The sequence below is a fragment of the Pseudonaja textilis genome, chromosome 2 (genome assembly GCF_049901715.1).
Source record: "Pseudonaja textilis isolate UNSWEBS1 chromosome 2, rPseTex1.2, whole genome shotgun sequence".
Lineage (NCBI taxonomy): Eukaryota > Metazoa > Chordata > Lepidosauria > Squamata > Elapidae > Pseudonaja > Pseudonaja textilis.
This window is the reverse complement of record NC_141991.1, coordinates 15,062,582-15,084,756: the sequence shown is the minus strand read 5'-3', so window position 1 is coordinate 15,084,756 and position 22,175 is coordinate 15,062,582. Positions and strand designations below refer to the sequence as shown.

Here is a 22,175-nt window from a genome sequence, read left to right as displayed (position 1 = left end):
CGTTCCGTAGCTGTTATTAACTAAGGATTCACCAAGGCTGGGTGGGTTTGATTTAAATCGAGTCAATTTAAATCACTCTTAAAAAGGCTTGATTTTAAACCATAATTTTTAAAGAGCAGTTGTCATCTCTGTCCCGCAGCGGTTCTTCCTCTGACCTGCTGTGGATTTACTTAGTCCCATTCATTTTACTGGGATGGCTGCAGAGGTGGATATTCAGCAGGTCCTGACCAGATCTGGAGAACTGGTAGCGGAAATTTTGAGTAGTTCGGAGAACCGGCAAATCCCACCTCTGACTGGTCCCATCCCCATCTACTCCCTGCCTCCCATTGAGTCCCAGCTGATCGGCTGGGTCTTCTTTGGTTGCCTTGCACAGGAGAGCGAAGCTGGAAAGCAGGTTGGTGGGGTGGGGAGGTTTTGCAGTATCCTTCCCCTGCCACGCCCACAGAACCGGTAATAAAAAAATTTGAATCCCGCCACTGGATAGCTGGTGATACAGCAGTAACAAGGTGAGGGTAGCGGCACGCAGGTGACTGGATGCTCAGTAAAAGGCGCTGCCATAAGAGATTTGGAAATGCGGTGCTTTTATTTATAAGCTGCTTAGGTTTCACTTTCATTTTTACTGCTTGCCCTTCTTCCTCTCACTTAAGAGCCCGGTGGTACAGATGCATTTCTCGTTTGTAGTGTACATAGATTTGCAAAAACGGCAGGATAAAGGAATATTCCTGAACTTTGTTTCATGACTTATCTCACGGTTACTGTGGAATTGTGTGAATGCATTAATAATGCATGTTACCTCAGCTTTGCAGAGCTTGGATTCCTTGAGTTTACCAAAAATGTAAATATTGCAGAATATACAGCCTCAAGCTACATTAACTAAGCTCCCATTTCATGCTGAATAAACTAAATTAATATATCTTAAATAGAAAACTATCTTTAGATTTATTTTTACTCCAAGCACATTTTATTAAAATAAATTTCATAAAAATTTAAAAAAAATCCTATTTATTTTTTTAAATAGATTGTATCCACTCTGCTTCAAGGCCAGTTGTAATCATTCGGGCCTTAAGTGTACAAGTAACTGTCCAATGTTGAACTTGTCCTCTTAGTCCTGGTTTTATATCCATGTATTCAAAATGGAAGTGATTAATATATATGTATTAATGTATGTATGTATGGGGGCAGTTATATTTTTATGTATGTATATAGCATGTGTATTATGTATGGGTAGATGTATACTTTCTCTTGGGAGCAGATAATATAATTTCATTTTAACGTGGGCCTGTGTGCTCACAGTAAAAAAGAAAAAGAAAAGATGAAGTTATGTTGTTAGGTACTATAGAGCCATAATCCTAAAAAACGAAACCACACCAGAAAAAATGTTTATTCACAAGACTAGTTTAATCAGTCACCCTTAAGAGCTGGGCTCCTTTATTACAAAAAATAATAAGAGGGTCTCAAAGGGAGGGAGGGAGGGTGAGAAAGAGAGAGAGAGAGAACAAGCCACAGCTAAAACATGACTAACTTTCACTACTAGTTTACCCGCCAGAAGATACCAGCAGGGGTGGAAGTAATGCTAACATGCAGACAAAGTTGAAAGCCATGAGGAATACACAGGGAAAAGTGGGTGGGGGGGAATTAAAAAGTGGATTTTAAAATGGCATGAGAGAGCATTATAAAAGGAAGCTTGTTTTCTGAGGTTTCTCCTGTTCGAGGAAGTCACCCCCATTTAAAACAAAACACAATTTTTGAATGTCACAAATTCACAAGAGCAACCCCACCACCACCACCTCGGCTCCTTCCCCCCTTTTCTTTTGCGCTTCCTGTCAGCAGTGCGGAAGATGACCTGCCGACTGGAGAAACACAGTGGAGTAATACAACGTGTGGAATTCTCCCCCAAAAAAAACCCCTTGCTGGTAGGCAGGCAGTGAACATCTGTCTGAAAGTCAAAAGTCTCTTTTTGTATTAAAAGCATCGACGGGAAGGTGCTCCTTTCGTCTTGAGTGCCGGTCAAGCAATTAGGCTTCCACCCCAACGAGCTCTCTCTCTCTCTCTCTCAAAATGAGCAATGGAGGTTTTGCTGTGATCGGCCTCGTTTTCCACTACACGTAGCTAAGTGACAGAAGCTCTTCTATCCCTGCCACAGGACTGGGGGTAGGTTTGTATTCCAGACAGTCAGTCACTTCTTTCTCCATCAGGTGAAATTAAATGTGAAATTTCAGGAAAGTGGCAGAGGTCAGGAATTAAAACCAAGGTCAACAAGGAGAGGCGAGCCCCCCTTTTATCGGGTCTGTTCAACTGAAAAAAAAAAAAAGAGAGAGAAAGAGAGAAGGCGTCAGGCAGAACAGGGCAAGTGAGCGGCTCCTGGCTAAATGAAAAAGGTCCGTCGTTACATCGAAGCAAATCTCAACTCCCACTTGAAGAGCAGAAAATCACTTTCCTACGCTCGCTCATTTCTCAATATCTCCCCTTAAGCTATTCTCAACTTCTTTATGTTCACTCAAAACAACACTGCCCTTCCGTTCCCCCCAGCTTATAAAGTGGATAAAAAAACCACAAAAAGAACCATGTTTCTCTCAAATAATAATTTGGTTTATTTATTTTTATTTATTAAATTTATAGGTTAACAATCTATCAAGCAATCCTGGGAGGCATAATATAACACAGGTGTCAAACTCAAGGCCCATGGATCGGATCCAGCCCGTGGGATGCTTAAATCTGGCCCACGGGGCCACCCCAGAAACAACGAAAGACTGGCCCATGGTGTCTCTGCCAGCAAAAACGGAGCTCGGGATGGTTGTGTGAGACCCTCAAGAGCTCAGGTTTTGCTGGCAGAATACTTGGGCCGCCACAGGCACCCCCAACACAACCCCTAAGGTCAAACACAACCCTCAATGAAATCAAGTTTGACACCCCTGATTTAAAACATTCAAATGATAAATACACTAAGATTAAAATGAACAAAAATCAGCTAAGGAAGAACCAATACAAAAAAGGGCGCCTTATTTAACCCACCATATTGAATCACTAGAATGGAAGCAAGCCTCACAATTTAAACCAAGTAGTCTTCAACTTACAAGTTTGTTTAGTGACCATTCAAAGTGACAATAGTACTGAAAAAAGTGACTCATGATCCTTTTTCTAACTTATGATGGTTGAAGCATCCCCATGGTCAAATGACCAAAAATCAGATGCTTGGCAACTCACTCATATTTATGATGGTTGCAATGGCTCCTGGTATTGTGATCAGCTTCTGCACCCCTTCTGACAAGTAAAGTTAATGGGGAAGCCAGGTTCACTTAACAACCATGTTAATAACTGTCAAAATTCACTTAACTGTGACAAGAAAGGTTGTAAAATGAGGCAGAATTCACTTCTTTAGCAACATAAATTTTGGACTCGATAAGCCAAGGTCTATCTGTATACTGAAAGTGGGAATATTTACACTGTACTAATAAACATCAACTTTTCATTGTTATCTGGAAAATATAAAGTTCTACTCTGCAAATTGCCTAGAAGGCAATACTGTTGTGCCATCAGCCACGGGTTCCTCTCCACACTCTCTTTCCGAAATACTTAACTGTGCAAAGATGCGGTGGGCTGGGCTAAAACACAGTACAGGTAACCCCCAATTTACAATAGTTTGTTCAGTGACCGTTGAAAGTTCAATGCGTCAACAGCATTGAAAAAAAATTATGACTTTATTGCAGTTTTCACTTATGACCTTTGCAGCACCCCCATGATCATGTGGTCCAAATTCAAACACTTGGTTCATATTTATGACCGTTGTTGTGTCTTGGGGACCACCAGCTAAATATGAGCCAGCAGTGTGCAGCAGCAGCAGCCCAAAAAGCTAATGCAATCCTAAATCAAGATCAAGTGAGGTACTAATGCTACTCTATAAAGCCTTAGTAAAACCACCTAGACTAGACTACTGCATCCAGTTTTGGTCACATTATAAAAAAGATGTTGCGACTCTAGAAAAAGTGCAGAGAAGAGCAACCAGGGTGATTAGGGGACTGGAGACTAAAACATATGAAGAACGGTTGCAGGAACTGGGCATGGCTAGTCTAGTGAAGAGAAGGACCAGGGGAGACATGATAGCAGTCTTCCGATATTTAAAGGGTTGCCACACAGAGAAGGGGTCAAGCTATTTTCTAAAGCGCCTGTAGGCCAGACAAGGAATAATGGATGGAAACTGAATAAGGAGAGATTTAACCTGGAAATAAGGAGAAACTTTCTGACAGTGAGAACTATCAACCAATGGAATTTGGTTTGCCTTTGGAAGTTGTGGGAGCACCATCACTTGAGACTTTCAAGAAGAGATTGGACTGCCATCTGTCAGTAATGGTGTAGGGTCTCCTGCTTGGGCGGGGGGTTGGACTAGATGACCTACAAGGTCCCTTCCAATTCTGATTATTTGTTATCTGTAATCCCCGTTTGTGACCTTCTGACAAGGAAGATCAATGGGGAAGCCAGATTCCCTTAACAACTGGGTTACTAACTTACCAACGGCAATGATTCACTGAACAACTGAGCCAAGCAAGGTTGTAACATGGGGCAAAACTCACTTAATGTCTCAATCAGCAACATAAATTTGGGGCTCAACTGTTGTGATAGTAAGTTGAGGACAATCGGTAAAACACACTCACTGTAGGAAGAGATATCGATTTCATCAGGAAGTTCGCTGATGTTCACTTCGAAGCGATCCTGCACTTCATTTAGGATCTTAGCATCATTCTCATCTGACACAAAAGTGATTGCCAGACCTTTTGTGCCGAAGCGACCAGCACGAGCCACCTAGAATCCAGAAATGAGAAGACGGGAATGGATTTTTTTTTTCCCACACGTGAGCCCCAAATAGGATTCAAAACCAATTGAAGGTCAGTAGAGGACTAAAAGCAAAGCTGTTTCAACCAAGGGCACTTACTCAGGGCTTTCAAAGAGACATCAGAAAAAAGTCAGAGACTCTAGTCTGAGCAATTCATCATTGCAAATTACACCTTGGACTTTCATACCCATCCCCAGTTGGGGCACCCAAACGGAGGAAATTTAGGAGGTTGCTTTTTGGACAGCTCAGCTTACCCGGTGCAAATAAGTGTCTGAATCCTCTGGCATATCGTAGTTGAAAGCGATGTTGACCCGCTCGATATCCATGCCACGACCAAACAGATTGGTGGCTACCAAGATACGACGCTGGAAATCTTTGAACTGCTGGTACCGCGACAATCTATACGAGACAGCAAACACACGGTAGTGTCCCTTCAGCATGAAACTTCACCCACAGAACAGAGGTAGAGGGCTTCTGTCATTTTAATTTTTATTTATCAAATTATTTTGAATGCTATGTTGGTCTTTGGGAGACATTCCAAAGCCTACATTGAGAAAGTAGGTGGAACTAGGAGCCCAATATGAGATTCGTCAGATCTTTTATAAGGTGAAATGCCCCCACAAAAAAAACCTATTGGCCTCTTAAGCTTCTCCCAACTAAAAAATTTAAAAGGGGACCTTTTTGGGCCCACTCAAAATTGTCCGCGGGCTATAAAGTGATATTGGTGATCCGTCATCTATAGGTTATACTTTTTGAACCCTTGTTTTCATTTCCATTACTGTGACCTAACCAAGACTTTTATTCTTTCTACACATCTTTACACACATGCAAAATGCAGGATGTGTAAAAGACATTAACTCGAGAATGGAATATTCTGTATCAAATCTCCACTGGAAAGTTTCGGTATTGACGATCTGAAATTTTCCAGACATGGCATTGCATTCCACACAAAACGCTCGTTTCAGGAGCAGGCAACCTTGGAACACCTCAATCTGCTTCTGGTTCAGAGAATTTACTTTTGGAAAACCATCCAAACCGCTCCCCAAAGCGTAAAATGCAACATTCCAGACTTCTGGAAAATGTGGGTTCTAAAACCCACATAATGTTCAGGATCTAACACTGCTCATCTTGATGCGCATGTGAAAAGCAACGTACCCTATATATCCCTAACCTTTACTGTTTTGGAACATTTCAAATGAGAAACAGGCCTTTTCTCCCCAGGATACCCATTTCTTTTGTCAAGTGCCTTCCTCGTACAAATCAACTTTTTGGCAAGAGATTTTATAACAGCTTCTGCAGGGGCCATTGCTCAGGGCTTTTAAAGCCTCAGCACTGAAGAAGTCAGAGACTCTAGTCTGAGCAAATTCATCACAGCAAAAGGACCCCGCAGGCAGCTGAACTGGACTCGGAACCCCTTCCCGCCACAGCCTCACCTCTCTTCCTGGGGCATGCCCCTATGGATGGCAATGGCTGGGAAGTTCTGCTCCACCAAGAGCTGAGCCAGAGCTATGCAACGCTGCACAGACTTCACAAAGATGACCACCTAGGCAAAAGAAGAGGAACGTCAAACCCACCACGTTCATAAGGAACACCCGTGAACCTTCCTTAGTTAGGTTTTGTTGAAGACCCCTTGGGCAACTCCGGAGTTTGTCAAAAAGTGGCAGTTAGCTTTTTATTTTTTTTCAGAGCAACATAAGCAAACCTCCTGTCTGACAAGGCTACTTTCTGCCCAAAATGTACGTACGACAGTTGTAGCAGAAGCCGCCAACCCCTAGCGTTCAAGATCCCCAAACTGTCTTTAAAGATGAACATATACCCGTGGGTTTCCCCCCAAATAAGACCGGGTCTTATTTTCTTTGGGGCCTAAAAATAAGCACCCGGGCTTTATTTTGGGGGTGGGGCCACGTACAGGAAGCCCACTTCTTGTTTGTTCAGGGCAGGGCAGGAAGCTGCGCAGTGCTCGAGTGCTGCCGCCACAGAGAAGGGAAGGTGGAGCTTCCTCATGTTGCCTGCACCGGCTTACCACCTCAGGGCCTATGCCTCGACGCCTGCCTTGCCTCCCAGCCACAGCCCCAACACACCACTCGACCTCCTGCTCCGCTGCAGCTGGGAGAACGCAGAAGTGGGCTCCTGCTGCACATGGCTGCTGGTGCTGCCGCTGCGAGGCAAGTGTCTGGGCGCGGGTGGCCTGGCTGAAAAGGCCCTGAGGTAAGCAGGCGCGTGCCATGTGGGGCAGCCCCACCAACACCCCGCCTCGTGGCCATGGCACAAGCAACTAGATGTAATGGTCGGCTACACAGTTGTGCACTCTTAAATAGGGCTTATATTAGGCACATGCATCAAAATATGCTAGGTCTTATTTTCAGGTTAGGTCTTATTTTCGGGAAAATGGGGTAGTTGACTTATGATCACAACCACAGCAGAATTTTCCTTGCTCAGCAGACGGCTGTTAAGTGAATCAAGCCTGCTCTTATGAGTTTTGCCGCAGTTAAGCAAATCACTGCAGTTTAGGTGAATCACACCATTGTTAAGGTAATCTGGATTATCTAACTTTGCTTGTTTGAAGCAGGCCGGGTAGGTGACCAATGGATCACCTGATCTAGGGATACAGCGACTGTCGTAAATACGGGTAATCCTTGACTTTTGACCACAATTAAGCCCAAACTTGCAGTTTCTAAGTGAAACACTTATTGAGTGAATTTTGCCTCATTTCATGAGCGTTAAGTGAACCACTGCAGTTACATTAGTAACACGGTTAAGTGAATCTGGCTTCCCCATTGACTTTGCTGGTCAGACCGCAAAAAGCTGATCACGTGACCCCAGGACACTGCAACTGTCACGAGTCCGTTGCCAAGATTGTAAATGTTGATCACGTGACTAGAGATGCCACAATGGTCACAAGTGTGAAAAATGGTCATGTACCACTTTTTTCGGTGACACACAACTTTTGAAACAGTCACTCAATCAACTGTTGTCAAAGTCTACCTGTACTTGGTTGCTGTTGCGTTTTGATCATATGACCATAGGATACTGCAATGGTTGTAAGCATGAGCACCAGCTGTCACATTTTTTTTCAGTGCCCTTATAGCTTCAAATGCTTGCCAAATAAGTGGGTATAAGTCGATGGCTACCTGTACTGGGTTTAGCCAGCTCTGGGCCTTCCCCACCACCCCCAGGTCCCCAAGACACAGGCTCTATTTCCAGAAAGCACCTGGTTGAACTCCAGCACATCAAGCAGGTCAAACAGCTTGCGGTTCTTCTCGTTGTCTTTCAGTTTGACATAGTACTGCTGCAGACCGTGCAGCGTCAGCTTGGTCTCATCATCCACGAAGATCTCCATAGGCTGAGAAGCAAATCCAGGGCCAGTTAGACCAAGGTAAGACTGACCTGGGCTTGGAGGGGAGAGGGGTAGGACAAGAAGCACAGGTGTGCACAGGAGCGGCTTTCTCTACCACACAGGCCCTGGTCCCTTAGGGCAGGTCCAGAAAACAAAGGCTGGCTAACTCCTTCCAACAATAACACTCAAAAACAGCTCACATGCGCCTAAGCAGTGCACACTGGGAAGCAGCACTCTCCCTTGTCAGCCAAGGATTTATCCTGCAAAACATTCTGTGAATGGGAGGGGCTAACGTCACCTTTTAAAAACATATCTCCGTAATAAGACATTAATATTGTTGCCTTAACATAATTTGAGTCACATCTGGATTTTGAATATAGTCTTCAAATAATCCCTTTTTCAAATAGCTTCAACAATCCACTTTTCATTACCTAAAATTAAAAAAAAAAAAAAACACGGAGGACACCCACTTGTAGGGAAAAAGCGGGTTTACTCCAGCTCCTTAACTTCCACTGGTCACTTCTCCAAGATGTTTAACATTTAACCATGCACAGGGTCGCACCTTAACCTGCTTGGCTTAAAGAGAGTAACAAGATCTGGGCAACAAGAGAAAAGGAGCTGCCATTCCTTTCCTTCCATATAAGAGAGAGGACATCATTTTGACCTGCTCATATCAGACCAGTAAAATCGCCTGATTTTTTTTTTTGAACACAAACACCCCGGTCAACTCATTCCAGGATTAATTTAACATTCTTATTAGCGCGCTCTAAAGCAGGGGTGGGGAAACGATGGCCCATTTATGACTTGCGGCTTCTGGGAGTCGAAGCCTGTAAGCCATAAAAGGGCCGTGTCGTTCCCCTCCCCCGTTCTAAAGTGTCAACTTTCCTGCCTTATAATTTAGGGGCTTCTCTAGGGAAAGTGCCCTCCCGCTGCAAAGGCTCTGAAATAAATCCCTTTCCCTCATGGCACAAGGGGGGTGGGGGTGGGGGGAGGAGAAAAGAGGGTTACAGAAAATAACGCTTTTTTTGCCCGTTCCAAAAAAGGATAGAACTTCTCCTCCGGGTCACCAGGCGTCCGCTCCACTGGGCTGCCTCCGATTGTTCGGATCCCTCGGGGAGTCCTTCGCCGCAGGTCTCCAGAATGCGTGGGCAGGGAGGGGCGGGGCGAGGGAGGGCAGGATCAGGAACACACAGGCCGCAGTTGTCTCTTGTGCGTAATGTGTGTATCAGGTTTAACGCAGGGAGCCGAGGGGGCGGGGGGGAAGGGGAATGGAAAACAGAAAGGCTACCACTTGCCTGGGTGTGTGTGGGCCAGGATCTTCTGAACGTGGGTGCGTGTGTGGGCCAGGATCTTCTGTGCACGGTGCTGACACAAGCAGAAGGCAAAATTCCACGCGGAGGGAGGGAACTGGGGCAGCAAGGGGAGCGCTGCCAATGTCGCGCCGCTTGCCAGGTGGGAAAAGCATAAAAGAGGATCCTTCTGGGACGGATCCGCCCTAAGTCAAATGTAGATGATCTCTAAGCTAAGTGTGCCAGAGGGGCCAAAACAAGATCATAGCGGAAGTGCCCTTTTGGACCCTATTGGGAGAGGTGCTGTCGCTCGTGTGTGCAAAGGAGGCTCTAAGCGTCACCCGAATGATCTTCCGGAAAGTGATGTGTCCTACAGATGCCTCAGCAGAACTGGCTAGGTGAGGGGGCAGCAAGGGGTGCAGCCCAATGAGCTGTCAAGTGTGGTAATGTTCTCCGTGCCGGCCCCCTTCTCCTTCCCTGGATGGGGGAGAGGGAGGGAGGTAGGTAGGCTGACCGGCCAGGTGGGTAAAGAAGGTAGAAGGGTTTTAATTACGTCTTGCATGAATTTGCGGCACACGGGGCGGATTTCCTTGCCGAGAGTAGCACTGAACATCATGACCTGCTTTTCATGCAGGGTCATGCGGAAGATCTCCTGGACATCTCGACGCATATCTGGGAGGGAAAAAAGGCCAACAGGTTAACAATAGCTACCTGGATTAAACTGTACACACACACATCTCAAAGCTTTGAAAAAAGAGCCCCGGTGGCGCAGTTAGAACATAGAGTAACTCTGCCAACTGTCAGCAATTCGATCCTGACTTGACTCAAGGCTGACTCAGCCTTCCTTCCTTCCTTCCGAGGTGGGTAAAATGAGGACCCAGATTGTTGGGTTTTGTATGCTGACATTTGTAAACTGCTCAGAGAGTGAAAGCTCTCTGTAAAGTGGTATATAAGTTTAAGGGCTCTTGCTATTATTAATGAATATATCTATGGCATTGCTATAAAGTACTATGAAGTGGTATATAAGTCTAAGTGCTATTCCTATTAAAATACGCTGCTCAAAAATATAAAGGGAACAACACTTAAACAACACAATGTAACTCCAAGTCAATCACACTTCTGTGAAATCAAACTGTCCACTTAGGTAGCAACACTGACTGACAATCAATTTCACATGCTGTTGTGCAAATGGAATAGACAACAGGTGGAAAGCAGAGGCAGTTATGACTGCTACCTCCGCCTTTGTGCAAGGAGGGACAGGAGGAACACTGCCAGAGCTCTGCAAAATGACCTCCAGCGGGCCACAAATGTGCATGTGACTGCTCAAACGGTCAGAAACAGACTCCATGAGGGTGGTATGAGGGCCCGACGTTCACAGGTGGGGGTTGTGCTTACAGCCCAACACCGTGCAGGATGTTTGGCATTTGCCAGAGAACACCAAGATTGGCACATTCGTCACTAGTGCCCTGTGCTGTTCACAGATGAAAGCAGGTTCACACTGAGCACATGACAGATGTGACAGGGTCTGGAGATGCCGTGGAGAACGTTCTGCTGCCTGCACCATCCTCCAGCATGACCGGTTTGGCAGTGGGTCAGTAGTGGTGTGGGGTGGCATTTCTTTAGGGGTCCACACAGCCCTCCATGTGCTCACCAGAGGTAGCCTGACTGCCATTAGGTACCGAGATGAGATCCTCAGACCCTTTGTGAGACTATATGCTGGTGCGGTTGGCTCTGGGTTCCTCCTAATGCACGACAATGCTAGACCTCATGTGGTTTGAGTGTGTCAGCAGTTCCTGCAAGATGAAGACATTGATGCTATGGACAGGCCCGCCCCTTCCCCAGACCTGAATCCAACTGAGCACATCTGGGACATCATGTCCCACACCACGTTGCACCACAGACTGTCCAGGAGTTGGGGGATGCTTTAGTCCAGGTGTGGGAGGAGATCCCTTAGGAGACCATCCGCCACCTCATCAGGAGCATGCCCAGGTGTTGTAGGGAGGGCATACTGAGCCTCATTTTGACTTGTTTTAAGGACATTACATCAAAGTTGGATCAGCCTGCAGTGTTTTTTTCCACTTTCATTTTGAGTGTAACTTCAAATCAAGACCTCCATGGGTTGCTAAATTTGATTTCCATTGATAATTTTTGTGTGATTTTGTTGTCAGCACATTCAACTATATAATGAACAAAGTATTTAATAAGAATATTTCATTCATTCAGATCTAGGATGTCTTATTTTTGTGTTCCCTTTATTTTTTTGAGCCGCGTATGTGTTTTTAAATTTTATCTTCTCTACAGATTGACAGTCACGTAAATGCCTCCATTTTAAAAGAGAGACAGCCAAGTCAGAAAATACCCATAAGGTAACAATGGCCTGAGAAGAAGAGAGAAACTTCCTATTCTTCCTTGCCTTCATAGAAACTCAGTCTACAAAGGGCACAATGTAGATTTCCGGCTGCTCTAAAGCCCCGTCTTTGGTTTCTATTCCAATACCCTCAACACTCACCAAGCTGTTCAAGCATTTTATCACATTCGTCCAGGATGAAATGCTTGATATGTTTGAGGTTAAGGCTCTTGTTGCGGGCCAAAGCCAGGATGCGGCCCGGGGTCCCCACCACAATGTGGGGGCAGTTCTTCTTCAGAACCTCTTCATCCTTCTTGATGGACAGGCCCCCAAAGAACACTGCCACCTAGGGGAAGGAAGAATGAAAGAATATTGTCTGGCATGGTTGCTAGAGTCTGCTTAATCAACTGCCTGAATTTTCAGCAGTGGTAAATAGCAGAATATTATGCCAAATCTGACACAGCCCAAGAAAACTTTTCAATCCTTTCCTATTTTTATATGTTAGCTTCAAGCCAAGAAAGAGATGTTAAGTCTTTCCCCAGTGCCTAGAACAGTGGTTCTCAACCTTTTCTTTAAGTGCGTTTTGCTGCTATGGACAGCCAAGACTTAATTCAAACTCAAATTATATTTCTTCAAGCCTTCGCAGACTCCGTGACAACATTGCAGCCCCCCAGGGGTTCATGGAGAACCACCAGTCCAGAGGACAGGTAAAATGGAACAGACAGAGGATGGATCATAGCAAGATGAGATGCTGTTTTGTTTAGAATCCATCAGCTTCCAGAATGCTTCTTTAGCTCTGGACAGGCTAATACTACCCCGGAACAGCAGGTTAACAACTTTGGGTCCTTCAGGACTCATGTCCTTTGGTGAAACAGCAAACGGTAGTTGTGCTATCCAATGAAGCCTTTTCTAGACTGGCTAACTATGGTATCAGTAATGTGTCCTTAACTTGAACTTGGATACAGCAATCTGTTTTGCTGAGGGCTGCTCCAGAAGTCAATCCAGGAGCTACAATCATTGAGTACAGCTGCTCCCTTGCTGTAGTCAACACCATACAGAACAGGAACTGCACTGACCAAGCTTCAGGCACTATCACCTATTAAGTCCCTTTTATGGTTCATCTCTTTTTAAAAAAAATTATCAAACTTCTATGCCACCCATCTCACTAAGACAACTGTTACCTTCTAACTCAGGTATGTTCTGTCCTCCCACTCAATGATGGCAGACAGAAGCGGCTCAAAGTCCCCAGCTAGCCTGCAAGAAGTTAAAGGGGAAGATGCTTCAAAATAAGCCTTTTTAGGAGCAGCCCGACGTTAATCTTCCCCTCCTAAAGTTAAATTGGGTCTTTCCCAGTTATATTTTTGGTAACAGGTAAAGGTCACATCATTGTTATGTGTTTTTATTTACTGAGCATATAGTAGTATCGTTCATGTCGTGTGGCTTTTGTGAGCTGCTCAAGATCACGAGTTGGCATATAAATATATACAAAAAATAATAATTCTCTAGATTTCTGTTCACTCTCATGATGGCAAATAAGCAGAGAATCTTGATGATTCAGAACAGGGACAACTTCCTGACTCTCACCTTGACACTGGGCATGTACTTGGAGAACCGTTCGTATTCCTTACTAATCTGGAAGGCCAGTTCACGCGTGTGACACATCACCAGCACAGAAACCTGTGAAAAAGGGCAAAAATATTTTTCTTTGCAATTTCTCCCGTCACCCCTGCTTATTCTTAGCCCACCTATGTGTGATCAGGCTCCAAACACCTGTGCCCATCTCTCATCTAGGGGAGGGGAGTCTGGATTTCATTGACATACCTGTCCTGTTATTGGTTCCAACTGCTGAAGTGTAGCAAGAACGAAGACGGCAGTCTTGCCCATGCCGGATTTGGCCTGGCATAGGACATCCATGCCCAAGATTGCCTGTGGGATACACTCGTGTTGCACTGCATTGAGAATAAAGGCAGAATTAATACCTGGTGCCACTGAGATCACAGAAGCCCAAGTTCTCCATGGAACAAGTCACCTTGACTCACCTTCTGAAGGGTGCTCAAAGCCACAATCAACAATGGCACGCAATAGTTCTGGTTTTAATAGGAAGTCACGGAAGCCAGAACTGTGGATGGAGACATAGGATCCCTTGACGTCTTTCTTAGATGGGACATCTACGCCTTCTCCAGCTGCTTGGTTTTCCACCTCATCATCTTCATAATCCAGCAGCTCATTGTCAACATCATTCTCCGTCATGGTGATGTCTCCCTCTCTAAAAACTAAGATAAAGGCTTAAGTGAGCCAAAGTGTTTTAGAAACGAAATTCCCAACATTATCAATATACTACAGAGCACAAATAAACAAAGCATTACAAGCACAGTGACCTCTAACCCTTTCAAGAGATCAGTCATGTTGTAGAACCATACCAGGAGACATCTGCAAGACTAAGACATCTACATTCGTGACTTAGCCCAAGGCCCTTTCTGTTGCATGATATTATAATTCTAGTCCAAGTTATTATGGCACAAGATTTAAATTCATTTCACAAGGATTAGGGGCACATTTGAGGTTTTGACAGCAAGTGATGCACACAATGGCTGTCACAAGAGACATGCCTACCATTCTACCACAAAAATAAATTTAAGCCAAGTTATACTCCCATTGCATAGAGCTTTGTTAACTCGTTCCTGCAAATAAATAATTTTGGTGATTTCAGCAAATGATGCTATCTTCATATTACCAGAATCTCTTAAACAGCCAGGTAAAATACAGAGGAAAGTATCTGAGGGCAAAGTAGTCCCCCTCAGAACCCCCCCCCCCATTATACTTGGTTGCAGGAAGCTATATTGTGGCTTACCATTATGTGCAAACATGATATGCCCATCAGCTCACTCAATAGAAAAAACTCTAGCACAATTTCGTTCTCAATAAATTCTCTTGAAAATTCTTCTGGTAAATAATGGTTTAAGTTAAAGTATCCTGAAGACTTATCAGAATATGTGTGTGTGTGTATATTTATTCTGATAAGTCTTCAGGATATATATACTCTAGCTAATTAAATATATATAATTAATACACACTCACACACACACACAATTAATTCTAGCTAATAGGACAAATGCAACAGCTCGTACCCTTCATTGAATTTATGCAAGCAAGGATTCAATTGTTACTTGATCTTGCTATTTTGATAATTTTCAATAATTTTGAAGAACCCTGGTTTATGTGTAGTCAGGCTGCAAAAATCCAGACAGGCACCAAGGGAAAGTGAGATCCCATTTAGTTTTACTGCCACGCAGTGACTACCTCATTTTGCAGAGATCTGATAGTCACAATGAAATCAATATAAAATGCTACAGATTATCAATCATCCATTTTTATAGCAAACGATATGTTGGCATAAATGCTAGGTACACAGATTTACAACCATTCATTCAGCGATTTTCCAAAGTTACAATGGCACTGACGAAAATGACTTATGATCCGTTCTCACACTTATGACTGTCACAGTATCCCCAGTCACATGATCAAAATCTGGGCATCTGGCAAATAGCATGTATTTAAGATGGTTGCTGCTTCCTAGAGTCATGTGATCACCAACTGCATTCTTTCAGCTGGCTTCCAACAAGCTAAATCACAAGGGGAATCCAGATTCACTTAATAACAGGATCCACTTAACTGCAGTTATTTGCTTAACAATCATCGCAAAGTAAAACTGGCCATAACTCACTTAACATCCAAATCACTCACTTTGCTTAGCAGTGGAAATTCTGGTCTTAATTATAGTTACAAGTCAAGGACTGCCTGCATATTCCTTTTGTAGGAAACAGCAACAGCATGTGTTGGAATGCATATGAAAGTGTAAACTCCATGCATGCAGGATTTAAGTAATAATCTATGCCTTAAGACAGGGATAACCAATAAGTAACCTCTGCAAGTCTACATACTACTGAACTCCCACTATTTGCAAAAAAAACAGGACAAATGAGGAAGATGTTGGAAGTACTGTACTGCAACAATGCAGCTGCATGGGGCACACAAGCACCTCAGCTTCCATGTTTCCATGAAATAGGCAAATTCAACAACGATTTGCAAATCCCCGCTAAATCTCACTCTGAAATCAGCAATCAAGGTAAGATCAGTAACACAGTCTTTTTTGATCACTTCCTGGAGCCAGGAAGAAATCCTGGAGAAAAGAGATCCTGTGTATTTTAACCCTGTGAATTTCTCTTTTAATTTAATCTTTTCCCTAAAGAATCCTTACATCCATTCAACCCTGGGCAGCACACCCGGATCTATATGAATGCTAGTAATCAAAAAAATAAAAATAAACAGAGAGCAAATGCAGGATGCTCAGGCCAGCAACAGTAAGTCTTAATTACTGCAGTAAAAATATGTGATCAAGTATTGCAAAGACCCCCAAAAATCATTGCGTTCGCCTCATTAAGGTAATGTAGACTTATACTCCAGATTTTTCTTCCTTTACAGATAAGGCCCTGTTTAAAAAAAAAATGGAGGGGGGGTGTTACAAAAATTACCGTAATAAGTAGCTACAAGATTATTTGTCGAGTAGTTCTCGGCTGGGGTGGAGCATAAGAGATCTCTCGATCTAGCGAAGCAGGCCTAAAAGACGAGAGTAGCAGCGAGTGGCCGATGTTTCTCGATTACGATCGGCCCAAGAAACGCACCCAACGCGCAAGAAAAGGCGCCATCTTTAATTTCAGGCTTTTACTACAATGACAGGGTCTACGTCGCACGCTCCCAATGGTAAATTTGGGCGCGGGAATGAAGAAATGACCACCCAAAAGAGAAGAATCGGAAAGGCAACTGCCCGAAGAAACCGGACCCACCTCGATATACGACGGATGACTAACCGGAGCGCCGATAAAAGGACGATTATCGAAGAGCCGCTTACCTTACACAAAGGGGAGGAGTTCGGCGAGTAATGCCGAGACGCGGTCACAGCGGAAAGAAAGCTACTTCCGTTAGGTGATGGGCGTAAGCGGAAGCTACTGGAGGGACCTGCGGTGAGGACTAAGCGCGGGCTTTTTTTTTTGTTTTTGGAGCCTTTTGTCTAACTGAGTGCCCGATTAAAAAAAAAACTTTAAAAAGACGATTACATCTATTATATTTTATAATAATAATTTATAAATGATTCGTGAGTTTTCGTTCGATTTTATTTTAATATAGGATTCTCGGGATAGATTTTTGCAGGCGTCCTGCCAATGGGAGTAAATTGCTGCTGGTTCACAATTGGTCAGTAAAAGCCAGGTGGTTCACTTTTAAATCACTGTATTTATTTCATGTGAAAAAGGTTGGGTTCTACCCGTAGCTCTTTTCCAGAAAGAAATTACGTAGCAGTATTAAGGCCAATGACTCAATGGGGGGGTGGTTCTGCAGCAGGCACCAATTAAATTTCTGCCCAAATCTTACAATAAAAAAAAGCAGAATTGGAAGAGGTCTTTTAGGTCATCTAGTCCGACCCCCTGCTCAAACAGGAAACCCTCTACCACTTCTCTACCCTCTCTAGAACACTAAAAATCTCCACAGACCGTTCTCATCCTGGACATTCATATTTCGATCTGTTACCATCAGGGAGGCATTATAGGTGTCTTAAAATGAGGACTAATTAGATTGAGAAAGAGTTTCTTTTCCAAGGCAGTAATTCTCTTGATTCAAACAGTGCATTTGTGATTTAGTCCTATTATAATTATTTGAATTTTTAAAACTCTGTAGTGTGATTGTGATGTGGTGTTTGGGGCACTGTGCTGGAGTAGCTTTCAAATTTCATTGTATTCTTAGAATGCAATGACAATAAAGCTATTCTATTCTGTTCTGTTCTATTCTATTCTATTCTATTCTATTTTGACAAGTGGCTGCCCAGTCAATCAGAATAGAGATGCTCAAATTTCTTGCTGAGAATTTTCCACCTAAAATTTTTGGCCCAATCTTCTCATGGATTGTTTACTCTTAGCATTGCTTTTGTACTTCCAATAAGCCCATTCAAGATACAAGAGCCTGGGAGCTAAAACAAAATACAAAGATTTCTAATAGTTATCTATGGATATTCTCAGTCACCCAGGTTGTGGCTGACCCAAAAGTGTTTTTTTCAAAAGGCAAGCAGACTTTTCTTTTTCTTTTTTCCTTGAAGAAATTTCATTTCTCATCCAAGAAACTTCTTCCCCACCCGCTTCAGAACTGAAGAAGCTTCTTGGATGAGAAGCGAAACATCTTCAAGGAAAAAACAAAGGGAAGTCCAGTTGCCTTTTGAAAAAGGCAACTTTTTGGGTTTCAATTGACATTTTTTTTCCATTCTCACTGGTTGTGACTTTGGGGTGCAGCAATCTGCCATGATGCTGAACCTCTACCTCAAATAATAAAATTGTACAGTTATTAATCCAATCTTCCTTGAGGCTCTAACCAGGATCAAAATTATCCCTCCTTTGGATACATTCCCATACTGGTCGTTTTCTTGTCTGGTAATGGGACAGCTACTGAGCTACAAATAAATGTTTGGAAATTACTTCTTTGACATCCAAGAGCTGGTATTTGTATAATATGTTCCAAGTAGGGTATCTTAAGCCTGGTCATTTGTGTCTCAAGGCAGAACTCTGGTTTATTTTATTTTGTGAACAGTCTTCTTGGCTGTTCAAGATATTATGAAGACTCCAACACCAAAGTTAAAGGTCTCCATTCCATAGACACTTCTCAACTCCTTTTCGTTAATAGCTAAAACAGATCCGTTTCAGGAAAACACCAAAAGCAATGTCTTGATTAAAAATTAAATTATCTTCTTTACGTGGTCCTTTGACAACTTCTCTGGAAGCTGGAGTGTATTTTCCTTAAGTCTTATACTGCTTTGAGCAGAAGCAAAATGTAGGTCCTTAATTTATTAGCGCTGGTCCAATGTTAAATGTTATACTGTAGACATCCTCTAATTACAATCAGTTATTCCTCTCACTAATGAAGGTAAACATATGTGTCCAAATATACATTATATGTATATAATGTTGCAGGAGCCAATCTGGGTCAGTCACCGAGACCAGAGTCTTCTAAGCTTTCAGACTCATGCTGAAGCCCATCCTAAGGAAACTTCTCTCTGACCAGAATGTTGTTTCTCTGCGCTAATTTCAAAGTTTTTGCTGCCAGATTTACAAGGATGATGGTAGATCAGGGATCATGAGATGATAGGAAGAGTGCATGAAAGATAGGTTGAGCCTCTAGAGAACTCAAGTAATAGTTGGAGCAGACAAAAAAATGCCAGGTGGACTCCAAAACCTCTTCTCATCATGAATCTATGACTTGAAGCAGAAGAGATTTAGCACCATGTTCCACATCATATAATCTGTCGCAATAGACTTCCAATGTGTCTTTTATAAACTGTTTATGGTGTGCTGTGAATAGATGTAACACTATAACAAAATTGGAAGGGACTTTGGAGATGTTCTAGTCCAACCCTCTGCTTAAGCCAGAGGCATTATACCAAATGGTTGTCAATCTCTTCTTAAAAACCTCCACTGATGGAGCACCCACACCTTCTGAAGGAAAGCTGTTCCACTGATTAATTGTTCTCAGTGTCAGTAAATTTCTCCTTGCTCCTCTCCATGATAAATTTTCAAGTGTCACTTCTTGTCCTGCCCTCAGGTGCTTTTGGAGAATAGGCCAACCCACTCCTCTCTGTGGCAGGCCCTCAAGTATTGGAAGACTGCTGTCAAGTCGCCCTTGTTCCTTTTCTTTGTTAGACTAGATATGCCTGCAACTGTTCACTGCATGTTTTATCCTCCAATCCCCTAATCATACTGGACTTAGAATTCAAAGTGAGGTCTTACCAGTGCAGTACAGGTAGTCCTCGACTTACAACTGTTTGCTTAGTGGCTATTCACAGTTACAATGGCACTGAAAAAAAGTGCCATGTCCATTTTTCACACTTGTGACTGTGGCAGCATCCCCATGGTCATGTGATTTACATTTGGACGCTTGACCCTTGGTTCATATTTATGACAGTTGCAGTGTCCCAGGGTCATGTGATTATTTTTGCCATCTTCTGATAAGCAAAGTTAATGAGGAAGCCAGATTCACTTAACAACCTTGCTATTAATTTAACAACTGCAGGGATTCACTTAATAAATGTGACAAGAAAAGTCGTAAAATGGGGCAAAACTCCAGGGAACACATTTTTCACTTAGCAGTATAAATTCTGGGCTCGGTTGTGTGTCATAAGTTGAGGACTATCTATATAAAGCAGTACTAATACTTTACATTATCTTGATACTTTCCCTCTGTTGATGCAGCCTAAGACTGCATTGACTTTTTTTTTGGCAGCTGTAGTACTCTTTAAGTGATTGTCCACTAGGACTCCTAGATGCAGACTTGTATGATAATTGTATTGAGATGTGGTCATAGAAACAATGGACATGCTGACGGCAAATGATAAGAGGTGTAGTCCTACACATCCCAAGAGCTGTCAGCCCTTCAAAAATCAGGATAGGAAACTAGCACAGAAGAATGCTAGAGGTACACTTCGTTAAGTTAGACTACAGTAATTGTGTGCTGTAGCTGGCCTGTACCTGCTTGCAGGAGCAGGTGGTTACAATTTTGGGAATTTTGCAAGCTGGAAGAAAGCAAAGCTGAATGACAATCCTTAATATGCCAGTCGGCTGTTCCATTAGCTAGCGTCATGGCGCCATGGCAGCACTGGAGTTGGCAGAGCCGGTTTTTAAACACCCCTGGGCTATAGTAACTGCATATTTATTCCCCTCCTTATAATCCAAGGAATCAGGAGGGAGCCAACCTAATACTTTTTCTTCTCCTGGGCTCAAAGCACGTTTCTCTAAATGGTGTTTTACTAATGATTTCTGAACAGGTTCATCAAGGTCATTTTCATGACTCCCTACCAGAGAGCACCCAGTTTTGTTTAAATTAACCAGCTGCTATCTACCTCTTCCCATGAATTTGCAGGTGTGTACTTCGTCTCATCTCTTAGCAACAAAATCTATTTCTTTCCAACTTTTGTTTTCTTTATGTCTTTCCTTCTGCCTGAAGACACCATCCCAATATTGCCTGCAAACTCTTCTTGAATTCAGCTGCAAATACACAAAATGCACATCTTGCAGGAATTGGGTATGTCTACTTTAATGGGAAAAAAAAGACTAGGGGTGACATGATAGCAGTGCTCCAATATCTAAGGGACTGCCACAACGAAAAATGGGTCAGCTTATTCGCCAAAGCAGGACAAGAAACAATGGATGGAAACTAACCAGGGAGAGAAGCAACCTAGAACTCAGGAGACATTTCCTGTCAGGGAGAACAATGAATCAGTGGAACAATTTACCTCAAGAAGTTGTGAATGCTCCCAGTTTTTAAGAAGAGATTGACAACCATTCATCTGAAATGGTATAGGGTTTCTTGCTTGTGCAAGGGGTTGGACTAGAAGACCCTCCAAGCTCCCTTCTAACTCTGTTGTCCTGTTATTCTTCCATCCCAGGTGCCTTTTCTCCAGTATTTTATTTCATCTGAAGGATTCCTACCAGGCTGGATCATTTTAAAACACAATCTAATTGGATGTATTTTTTTAAAAAAACTGCTTTGTTGTAGGTTCTGGATTTTTTTCTCTGTGTTTGGCTATATTAATCCTTTTTTTTTTTCCTTTCCTTTTTGCATTTGGCTTTATGCGTATTTAAAATCTTTTCAACTGCTTAAGATGTTTGTGCCAGATTTCTCTATTCTGGTGACCCAAATTGCATCGCCCAGAGAATATTGTTAAGATATTTAAATTTAATAGCTGGACCGTGTGTGTGTGTGTGTGTGTGTGTGTGTGTGTGTGTGTGTTTGTTCAGTGAGCCAAAACACACAGTTGTGTTTGATTGGTTGGAAAGTGCTGGCTCCTGCGTGAGACAACGTGCACTGTGATTGGTTGCTTGTGGGTGCGGAGGGGGAGTTTCCCGATTTTCCCGCTTTTTTCCCGCTTTATGCTCTGTGATCCCGATGATCATGTATGCTGCACATATTGATGTAAAATAGCAATAGCAATAGCACTTAGACTTATATACTGCTTCACAGTGCTTTGCGGCCATTTAAAACATATTTATTTATATAAAACCAAATATTTGTGTCAGCATCTCTGACTTCACATTTGCTGCGCAATTCCATGACATAGTACTAGTAGAAGACAATGAGAGATGAATTGCAAAAATGTTTGGAAGATGCCAGATTAGGAAAGAGAAATTTTGTTCTGCTGGAAGGAGCAGCCAGTTCATGTGGTTTAAACCAACAACGGCAGGTTGTCCTCGACTTACAACAGTTCGTTTAGTGACAGTCGAAGTTACAGCGGCACTGAAGGAAGTGACTTATGACCATTTTTCACACTAAATGACCATTGCA

At 43.0% G+C, this 22,175-nt stretch overlaps 1 protein-coding gene and 1 non-coding gene across 5 annotated transcripts; both read right to left on the bottom strand.

The window, feature by feature from the left end:
• Positions 1–1,379: 1,379 nt before the first annotated feature.
• DDX39B (DExD-box helicase 39B) lies at positions 1,380–16,798 on the bottom strand. 4 transcript variants are annotated; one of them, XM_087928570.1, is made up of 12 exons: positions 16,711–16,729; positions 14,969–15,049; positions 13,841–14,074; positions 13,623–13,750; positions 13,386–13,478; positions 11,964–12,147; positions 10,008–10,126; positions 8,040–8,171; positions 6,262–6,371; positions 5,083–5,227; positions 4,650–4,797; positions 1,380–2,295 (listed from the first exon to the last, which is right to left on the bottom strand). In XM_087928570.1, exons 3-12 carry the CDS (start codon positions 14,049–14,051, stop codon positions 2,279–2,281), a joined length of 1,287 nt encoding a protein of 428 aa, XP_087784696.1. In that variant the 5' UTR covers positions 14,052–14,074; positions 14,969–15,049; positions 16,711–16,729; the 3' UTR covers positions 1,380–2,278. The 4 variants fall into 4 exon arrangements, with proteins under 4 accessions (XP_087784696.1, XP_026575840.1, XP_026575841.1 ...); XM_026720055.2 differs by lacking the exon at positions 14,969–15,049 and having other exon boundaries at positions 16,711–16,798; XM_026720056.2 differs by lacking the exon at positions 14,969–15,049 and having other exon boundaries at positions 16,646–16,772.
• Positions 4,925–4,992, bottom strand: LOC113449108 (small nucleolar RNA SNORD52). Its single transcript, XR_003375796.1, has one exon. It is a non-coding gene; the product is annotated as a small nucleolar RNA SNORD52 (small nucleolar RNA).
• Positions 16,799–22,175: the final 5,377 nt, after the last annotated feature.